General features: G+C 54.4%; 1 protein-coding gene across 1 annotated transcript; it reads left to right on the top strand.

Annotated features, from left to right (window-relative positions):
- Positions 1 to 2,027: 2,027 nt before the first annotated feature.
- On the top strand, positions 2,028 to 2,613 carry LOC106804410 (uncharacterized protein K02A2.6-like). The gene is made up of 2 exons (XM_014805467.1): positions 2,028 to 2,465; positions 2,551 to 2,613. The coding sequence occupies exons 1-2, from the start codon at positions 2,028 to 2,030 to the stop codon at positions 2,611 to 2,613; spliced, it is 501 nt and encodes a 166-aa protein (XP_014660953.1).
- The last annotated feature ends 7,818 nt before the right edge of the window (positions 2,614 to 10,431 follow it).

Below are 10,431 nucleotides of genomic sequence, written 5' to 3'. Positions count from 1 at the left end.
GTCCCATTCCATTACATCATTCCATTCTTTCACTTTCTAAACGTTATCAGACACGTTTAGCCTCTACTCACTTTGAGTTTGGCCACTGCAATAAGGGAGATAGAAGTGCAGAGGGAGGAAGGCTTCGTCAACTCGATGAATAGCGACCCATGCTACCTATGCATCCCTTAAGATTGAAAACGACCATGAATGCACATGGCAAGAACAATGATGAGGACATCGCCCTGCTGGACACACACGAGTCATGGTCTTCCCAAAATCACAAATCATCACCAACTCGGTCGTCGCATTCGGTTCGGATTCAGCCAACACCCATGCACGGTTTCAGCCATATCTCCCTCATACGACATCGAAACGAGGCGTTCTTTGATGCGTTGGAAAGGGGACGACGACACCGTTCTTTTGGTTCTGGTCCTGCTCCAGAAGGTTCATGGATCATTTTGTATGACCATGACAAGGTGCTATGTCACTTGTTTGGGCCAACTTGGCCTTGTATCGTGTCGGGCCTTAAGCTCATGTTGTGGGCGCCTTTCCTCCTGGTTTCCCCAACCCTAGGACGCCCCTTTGGGTATAAAACTCAGTAGCCACCACCTTTAGAACTCAAGTTTTGTTTAATTCTAGTTTTCCATCGAGAAACTGAGATTGAATCATTGTAACTGTGGTGACAAATTCATTTACAGTGATCCAGGGCCCCTGTTCTTGTTTTCCTCACCTGTGACGATTAGTCCATTCGAATCGAGAGCTTGAACCCCATATTGATCTTTGCTTCATCCATATTTGTAATTCCAGATTGCATGTTTACCATTCTCTTGCTTGTGTTCTTCGATTCGCTTGCAGGGAAAGCCTTTTTGGCGAGGTCAATCAAGTTGTGCTTGATTGATAACCAACGGAGCAGTGGTGTAGCGGTTGCAGGGTTCGAATCGTGTTTGATTTGAAGCTGGATCGTCAATGTTGAGTCTCCACCAAATTGAGTGTATCTATACCTATTGGAAGATCGGACCAGTGCTACATCAAACAAGAACAAAGGCATTTTTGTCTCATCTTGTGCAAATATTTTCTGGTGGAGAAGCAAGACATCAGGACGCAATACAAAGAACATAAAAAAGGGTACACATTCAATATGTCCTTACCTTTTTGGTGTGTTCTTTTGGCACCATCGTTTTTCAGTGTCTACACAAAGTCCACAACGAAGCATAAACTCTCGTCTCTGCACACTGCATTGCAAATGGCACCCCGGTGCCTACCGTGCATGAGCACCAAGATCAGAGCGTGCCAAGGATAATTGGCAGGCGCACCTCTGAGCAAGAAAGAAGGAGAAGGCCAGAAGTTCTAAAGTTTTTAGGGGTAAAATGGATCTCAGGAACTTACAGTTCTTTGCAATGAAGATGGTGTCCTCGTTTCATGGCCGACGTGGTCATCGCGGACACCGTCGCTTTAGTGGCTACCGTCACCGTGGGCTACTTGTTCATGGAGCGCCATGGACGAGGCTCCCTCATTCCACCACTAGAGTCCCACATTCCTCATACATCGTATGGCCCGTACTGCACAACAAGATGAGGAGGGGTTACACCCCATTTCCGTGCAGCCCAAGTTGCCCCAAATTTCAATAAAGAGCTCTCCAGGTTTCTACTTATTTGCATGGTCTAGCATGTCTATTGTTCTGAATATTACTATTTAGACACTTGATTGTTCTGATTTACAAGTTCCCTTGTAAATTATGTATGTATACCATCAGTATTAGCACCAATGTAATAAGGATGTCAAACTTACCACAGTAATTGAGCATCATCATGATCCGCATATCTTTTCATTGGTGTTGAACAATCTTTGCATATGCAATCTATTCTGTTTGCATAATTAATACTTAATCAATATTCTACATCATGTAGAAGGTGATGCAAAGTTTAAATTAAGGTATTCCACCACCGTGCGAAGGGTGCCAGTTCTACGCTCGGTAGACTCGCCTGCCGGCGCAGGAGCTCCAGACCATCCCCATCACCTAGCCATTCGTGGTCTGGGGCCTTGACATGGTTGGGCCCCTCAAAAAGGCCCCAGGTGGCACTACTCACCTACTGGTGGTGGTGGACAAGTTCACCAAGTGGATCGAGGCGAAACCCATCACCAACATTCGCTCGCAAGAGGCGAACGACTTCTTCCTCGACATCATCTACTGGTTCGGTGTCCCAAACTATATCATCACAGACAACGGAACCAACTTCACCGGCAAGAAGTTCCTGAACTTCTGTGATGGTTACAGTATCAGGGTTGACTGGGCCTCGGTCGGGCACCCGCGGACCAACGGTCAGGTCAAGCGGGCCAATGGCATGGTCCTCCAAGGGCTGAAGCCATGCATTTTTGACCGGCTCAAGAAGCATGCCGAACGATGGGTCACGGAGCTCCCAGCGGTCCTCTGGAGCCTCAGGACGACCCCGAACCTGTCCACAGGGTTCACCCCCTTCTTCCTGGTATACAGTGCTGCCGTCCAACCTCGACTACGGCGCCCCAAGGGTAAAAGCGTTCAACTAAGACCGAGCCGCGAAGGCTCAGCAGGACGCGGTCGACCTGCTCGAGGAGGCGCGTGAGGTAGCCCTCATCCACTCCGCCCGCTACTAGCAAACCCTCCGCAGGTACCATGAGAGAAACATTCGAGGGAGAACCCTCAAGGTTGGCGATCTCGTATTCCGGAGGACCCAAAAGACCAAGGACAAGCACAAGCTTTCTCTGCCATGGGAAGGACCGTACACGGTGGCTGAGGTGATCCGATCAGATGCCTACTGACTGAAGGACGACGACGGCAACATCCTCACCAACACTTGGAACATCGAGCAGTTACGTCGTTTCTTTCCCTAACTCGGTTCTTTACCAAGACCTTTTCATTCAACACTTGCTCCTACAGCACCCCAGCCCGAGCACTCTCGGCCTGGGTCGCTCGGGGGCTCCACGAGGGTGCGGCACCACACCGTCTTTACTTTTTGCATAACCATGCACCTCACCCGAACGATAGGGCGCGCCCAAATGAAAGGGCATGTTGTCCTTTAAATTACCCTAAGTAACTTATTCTCTAGCTTGCGGACCGATCAGACCCCGCCACAACTACGGTTACGAGCAGCTGAGCCTCGCGGGCCACGCCCCGGTTCTTAAGGTTGCAGTTGTTGGGATACGAGGTAGGCTACACTAGCGCAAATCAAAAATTCTACCGCGTATAACCAGGAAGAACTGCCGTATAAGGATCACGGGATTACCACTCGACGCACTACTGGTGCGGAAGATGTAGATATGCGTCGATGCAGTGAAGACGATCACGTAGTCGTACGTAGTCGATCAACGTAGTCGTACGTAGTCGATCACGTCCAGCAGCTCCTCAGCAGCTCGTCCACGTGCAGCAAGATCGCCTCCGGTACCGCGGCTCGTCGTTGGCTCGTCGTTGGCTCGTCGGCGGCTCGTCCAAGTGCTGCAGGCGCAACACCTCCAAGGTATCCACACGTGCAGGGAGGAAGCGTCGCAAGCCGGACTGCTAGATCCGCGAGTTGCAACAGGCGAGGGCGTGAGAGGCGCGGCAGGTGTGTTTCGCCAAAAGGTATGAACCCTAGGGCGCCCTCACCCCTCTATTTATAGAGGTTCCTGACGGGCCTCTGGATCCGAGGCCCATTAGTACTTCTAAACCTAATCCAACTCGGATCTAATCCGAATTGGGCTTCCAGCCCCTTAAGTGTGTGACCCTATGGGTTCGGATACGTATAGACATGGCCCGAGTACTCCTACTCGGCCCAATAGTCGGTAGCGGCCTCTAGCAAAACGTGCCAACTCCTATACGCACACGAAGATCATATCAGACGAACCATCACAACATAATATACATGCTATTCCCTTTGCCTCACGATATTTGGTCTAGCTTCAAGCCGACCGCTCTTTCTCGATCCTGTGATTCGGAATCCCTTTGTAGGTTAACTCTTAACCGTACGTAGCATGGCCATGCATTTTCGGATCCGATCACTCGAGGGGCCCAGAGATATCACTCTCAATCAGAGAGGGGCAAATCCCATCTTGATTGACCATGTCTCATAGCATGCTTCTTGACAAACCCGAAAACTACCTTTATAACTACCCTGTTACGGCGTAGCGTTTGATAGCCCCTAAGTAGGTCGATCCACATCTAGAATACATGCGACAATCTCAGGTCTAAGGACAAAGCGTATATGTTGTTTAAAGAGAGAACTACTTCTCGTGTTGGGTCAGTCCTAGCACATGTCTCCACATGTGTCCACATTATTAGTTCAACATCTCCATGTCCATGACTTGTGAAACATAGTCATCAACTAATACATGTGCTAGTCTAATATTCATGTGTGTCCTCACATGAACTCCGACTAGGGGCAACTTTAGAATAACCATACAAGTAAAGAGTTTCACATACAATTCACATAATTGCAAATCAATTCAAGTAGCCTTCAATGGATATTCAATGAACACAACATACAAATCATGGATACAAATGGAATATCATCATCTCTATGATTGCCTCTAGGGCATACCTCCAACAGCAGTCTACAATCAATGGGCAGATCTGAAAGGAAAAGGGCGAAAAGCAGAATTTACTTATGGGCAAAAATGAGGACGGGCGGGACAAGCTTTCCCACACGGTTAAAAACATTGAACTTAAAATTGTTCACTCAGGGGCTCACAGTCCCCTGCAAAATTCTTCTATGTACAAAGAACTAACTACTTCTATGCAAATTCTACGGCTGACCCCCGGTCGGGTCGGTCGGCGGTGCGGTTGACAAGGACGAAGGCTCTTCAGTCACGGTCAGGTCGACACTCGGGTCAGTCACGGTCAGGACAGCGCCCAGCTCCATGTCGACCTCCACCACTGCATCAGGGTCGGCGACACCCTCCCAACTCACGCGTGCGGCCACCCACGAGCGACGAGCCTCCATCACCCACTGCGTGGTGACATGCATGGTGACCGCCCACGCGCACGGAGCCAGGCTCTCACCTAGCGTCTGGATCCTCTCCGCGCTCCATCTGCCAGCGTACCTTCTGCAGATCACCTCGAAGTCCAGGGAGGGGTAGTGAGTCGCCACTGACGTCAGCACCCCCGACGCCCCATGGAACACACTGTCCGAGATGAGCGTCCGGACCATATCCGGAATCCCGTGAGCTGGATGGCGGGTGCGCTGGTACTCGGGCCCGATCCGAGCACCTCAGTGAGCACCGCCTGCACCACATTTTGGAGTTGGTCGAGCTCACCCTCGAGGACGGACCACTCTTCCAAGGACCTGGTCAACGCCTCCGCATTCCGACCGACCATCACTTGGGTCGTCTTCAACTCGGCCTCCAGAACTGCACAAAGAGCCAAGTTAGGGAAAGGCGAGAATAGGAATGACCCCGACTCAAACTCTCGGGATGACGAGACTTACTCTCCTTCGAGGCAACGATGGCGATGCGACCCTCCTCCGACTGCTGCAGCTCTTGCTGCAGAAGTGCAACCCTCTCGCCCAGCTCTTGCTCAGCGCTCTCAAGGATAGCAAGCCCCTCATCCTACTGGGTCACCCTCTCTTGTAGCCGAGTGGCCTCCTGCTCGGCGTGCGCTCGAGCTGCTCGCTCTACCCCCAAGGCCTCCTGTGAAGCCGCCTCAACCTCCACCAACCTGTGAAGCCGCCTCAACCTCCACCAAATGGGCCTGCACCGCGGCAAGCGCCTGCTCGACAGTTGTCGCTCGCTTGAGTGCGCAGCGCTCCGCCTCCTAGCGCTCCCTGGCCGCCACCACTGCCTCCACCAGGCAGGCCTCTGTCGCGGCAAGCTCCCGCTCGGTAGCGGTCGCACGCTCCTGGGCTCCGGCCACCAGTGCCGCTCGGTCCTGGGACTCATGGTGGGCAGCCTCCAACTCATGAGCGAGCTCCCCGGCCTGCCGCAACGCCGCCGCGTCCCGCTCCTACCAACTATGCTCCTCCCGGAGGAACCGGGATTTACGAGCCGACAATGCTGCCAGGCTCTGCAAGACAAGAACGGGCACGTCGAGGCGACCGCGCATTGCCAAGAAATAAGAAATGAAACTAGGATCGCAGAAAGCCTACCTCGGCGGCACGGGGTAAGTCGACGGACATGATCTCATGAGCAAGCTCGGCCCTCTTAAGGATCTCCTTAAGCTTCTCCACGACATGGGTAAGATCGAACCGCACCGACAGTCCACTTCGCCCGAGCAGGCCCTAGAGCCCATCTTCCTCTTCGTCGCGGAGCACGAACCGGGCCTTTCCCGGCTCGTCCGGCTCGGGTCACACCAACTCTCTAGCTGCCCTGTACCCGCATGAAGTCCTGATCGCCACAACATTGAGTGACACAGGGATCACCGCCTGCTCTTGGGACAGCAGGACGCTCAAATCCGCCACCCCGGTGCCCTCCTCACCATCAGAGGGGATGATCACCACCGGGATGTCACGGCCTGCCAACAGCTGCTCCTTCTCCGTCCCGCCGCCTCCGACACACCATCCCTAGGTGGGCTAGGGAAGGCGCTCACCTAGGTCTAGGCCTGGGACATGTTGGCCTCCGTTGCGTCATCGGTAGGCCCGACCCTGGCTCCTCCGCTCCCCTCCAACTCCGACCAGGAAGGCGAGCCGAGGGTGAGCGCTCCTCCTCTAGGTGAGATGGGGAGCATGGCGTCCTCCTTCACCTCCTTCGCGATCGGCAGGGAAGGGAGCGCCACGGTTACCGCCACCGAAGGATCCGTTGTCACTGCAGGGAGCGCCGTCACCGCGGTCGCTACCGCGCTCGCGACTGACTGGGGAGAAACAAGCACCATCATGGTGGGTCGGGCCAACTCCAGCCTGCTCTTCCCCTCGCTCATCACGACCTGCCGCAGGCTGGGCATCCACTCCATGTGCGTGGGAGGAGGGGAGATAACCAGGAGGGCTGATGATGGGCCACTGCAAAAGAAGGCATGGAAACAGATTAATCATGCTTAAAAAACTCAATCACAGGGCGAGGAAAACTACAACCACATACCCGACCTGAGGAACAAGGAAGTCGATCGCACCAGAATTGCTTGGGGGTTGCCACTTGTGCTCCGCCAGGACGATTGAGGGCAGGTGCAACCCGACCGGACCCTCATCGCTCTGCGAGTGACTGCGGCCACCGGTTTGTGGCGGAACCGTCGGAGCGGCCAGTGGAGCGCCCTTGCTGCGGACCGGGCGCGTCCGCCGACTCCGGGGACGTAAGTGCACGATCGTGTCCCTCCGGCCGACCGCCGCAAACCGCCGTGCCCTGGGGCCGCAACCCCGGTGGCACCTTCGAAGGGCATGGCGGCAACCGCACCTGCTTCGCCTCCCGTTGGTGGGCGACATCCTCGTCTGTGGCACGCTTCCTTGACTCGAGGGCGCCGGAGAGCTCCCCCGTACCCCGTGCATCCCCAGAGGGCACGGCCGCAGGCTCACAACGCCTCGTCAAAGTCACGGCAGCGCCCCCGTCCACCTCGTCGCCCGAAGAATTCGAGTCGTCCCCTGACCCCGTGGGGTCGGGAGATTTGAGCTCCACCTCCACAGCCGACGGGCTCTCACCGCCGCGGACCCACCAGCTGATTTCTTGCTGCTTCGCCAGCCTCCTCCGGGCCTCCGTGGCCTTCTTCCTTTTCCTCTCATCTGCGGCCTCCTTCAGGGCAGCCTGCCGAGTCGCGCCTTCCAGCCCCTTCGGGAGACTCGGTTGGGACTGGTAGCACTCAAGCCCCTGCGATACAAGTAACTCAGAATCGGTCGGGAGATCTAGATAAAGAAGAAAAAAGGATGCAAGGAAAAAACATACCAAGTCGGGCCGCCTCCCAGCTTGGAAAGGCTGGGGCATCCCGCTGAGGGTTGCATTTCCCCCAACTGCAGCACTTGGTCGATGCACGCCTCAACCTCACTCCCCAGCAGCTCCACCGACGACACACGATTGGCATTCGATGGGCCAGAGTACTTCCACATCAGCCGCGTCCTCTCCCCCAACGGGGCAATCCATCGACGGATGAAGGTGTTGAAGATCTGCAGTTCGTTGAGGCCCTTTTACACGATCCTCTGCAGTGCCGGCTCGAGGATCTCCATGTGGTTCTTGTGGCGGGAAGCAGGGCCCCACGTCCAGCTATCCTACTTCGTTGGCCTCCCCCCGGTGAACTTCGGGAGCGGTGCCTCCATTAGGTTCTGAATGTAGAACCACTCGCCGTGCCACCCCCGATTAGAATCATTGGGTGTGTACGGCGTGTAGGCAACCTTGGTCTTCCTCTGCAGTGCAAATCCTCCAATCGGAGCTCGTCGGGCCGCCTTCCCCCTTTCCTCGGACAGGACTTGCTCAGTGAAGACCTTCTGGAAGAGGTCCACGTGCGGCTCCATCTTGAGGAAGGCCTCACAGACGGTGACGAAGAGCCGACGATGTACAGCACCCTATTCGGGTTAAGGTGCTGCAGCTCCAACTCCCAGGCATGGAGGAGCCCACGCAGGAACCAATGCGTGGGGTATCCAAGCCCGCGCTCATAGAAAGCAAGGAAGGAGACGACCACGTCGGGCTGGGGTCACGGGACGACGATTCTCAGCTCCGGAGCCCTTCAGCCCGCCACCACCTTCGACGGGAGCAGCCCCCTCCTCGTGAATCCTCCAACAACTCCTCCCACATGGTGGATGGCCTCCAGTTCGACATTGCGCGATGGGGGCAACAAACGGATCTATAAGGTTCCCTTCCCTCTCCTTCTTTACCCTCCTCTCACCCGAAACTCACCACAGCGCGCAAGGAAGCTTGGCGAGAAAACGAAAGGGGAAGCGACAGTGATCGAGGAGGGGTGAAAGGATGGGCTAAAAAATCTCTGCCTCCTCCCTATTTAATAGGGAAGGGGGCATGGAGTCCTGGCGGATGGGACGCAACCGACGAGACGTGGCCTAGGCGATGGAACGTGGCCCAGGTGGGGCCCACCCACTACTGTGGTGAGGGCACGACCACGTGCAAACAACCCTCCGCCTTCCGAGGCAAGGGATCGGGAGGGGCCCACCATCAGAACCTCCATCAAGGAAAAGCCAACGGGCCACTTGGGTCGGTCGGACGACTCGGGCATCCGACGGGAGACAGGTAAAAACAGTGGAAAGCTAACATGCAGGACATGCCGACCCCGTCACGAACAACGGATCTAGAATCCACTTGGGCATGCCCACTAAGGGTCCCCTGAGCCTGTCGCTCGAACCGTCAAGATAAGCAACGTCAGCTTAACCCCTCCGGTCGCGGAGGCCGCAGATGGGGCGATGCCTAAAAATCCGACCGAGGTAACATTACTGACCCCCCATTTACTTTCTTAGCGAACAAGCACTCAATCATTCATCCAACTCATGCATGCATGCATTCATTCATGCATCATACCCTCATCCCAAACATGCAATCACTGCATTATAATTGCTTTGCGTCACATCACAAAGCAATAGCGGTTCATTTGAAATGAGTTGCGCCTGACCAGGGTTCGAAGGCCAGCCCATGAAGGGCTTGAGGCCGCCTCGCATCAAACAGAGCTAGGGGAGAAAATGCAGATGAAGCCCCAGCGGCCTTCGTCCGACCTGCTTAGAAGCGGACGAGGTCATCTCGACCTTCTCGTTCGATCCTGACCTCGAGCCATGCCCATAGAATCTCCATTGAGGGGAGGCCAGTGGGCCACGTGAGTCGGTCTCCGGAACAGCTTGGGCATCTGCCGAGAGGTGGGTTAAGAAGCAATGGAATGCCACATGAGGGCTATGCCAACCCCGTTATGAACGACGGACCTGGATTCCACTCGGACATGCCCGTTAGCAAGCTCACCGAGCGCGTCACTCGAGCCATTGAGGCAAGTGACGTTAGCTCAGCCCCTCCGATAGCGGAGACCATGGACGGGGTAACGCATAAAACTCGACCGATGTTGACCGAGCTCAACGGGGCTCAGGCCGCCAGATCCTGACTCGAGAATATGACCGAGGACACAGGTCACAATCAGAACGTGCACAGGCAAGCACCTTGACTCACAAAAGGGATCGCCTCACCCCAACTGTTGGAGGTATGCCCTAGAGGCAATCATAGAGATGATGATATTCCATTTGTATCCATGATTTGTATGTTGTGTTCATTGAATATCCATTGAAGGCTACTTGAATTGATTTGCAATTATGTGAATTGTATGTGAAACTCTTTACTTGTATGGTTATTCTAAAGTTGTCCCTAGTCGGAGTTCATGTGAGGACACACATGAATATTAGACTAGCACATGTATTAGTTGATGACTATGTTTCACAAGTCATGGACATGGAGATGTTGAACTAATAATGTGGACACATGTGGAGACATGTGCTAGGACTGACCCAACACGAGAAGTAGTTCTCTCTTTAAACAACATATACGCTTTGTCCTTAGACCTGAGATTGTCGCATGTATTCTAGATGTGGATCGACCTACTTAGGGGCT

Source organism: Setaria italica, chromosome VII (genome assembly GCF_000263155.2).
Source record: "Setaria italica strain Yugu1 chromosome VII, Setaria_italica_v2.0, whole genome shotgun sequence".
Lineage (NCBI taxonomy): Eukaryota > Viridiplantae > Streptophyta > Magnoliopsida > Poales > Poaceae > Setaria > Setaria italica.
This window is presented reverse-complemented; position numbering and strand designations above follow the sequence as displayed.

Bases quoted from the DNA above. Each gene is read 5' to 3' on its own strand.
- LOC106804410 (XM_014805467.1), top strand. From the start codon at position 2,028: ATGGTTGGGCCCCTCAAAAAGGCCCCAGGTGGCACTACTCACCTACTG. The intron at 2,466-2,550 runs GTATACAGTGCT...AAGGCTCAGCAG, and splicing joins GGTTCACCCCCTTCTTCCTG to GACGCGGTCGACCTGCTCGA.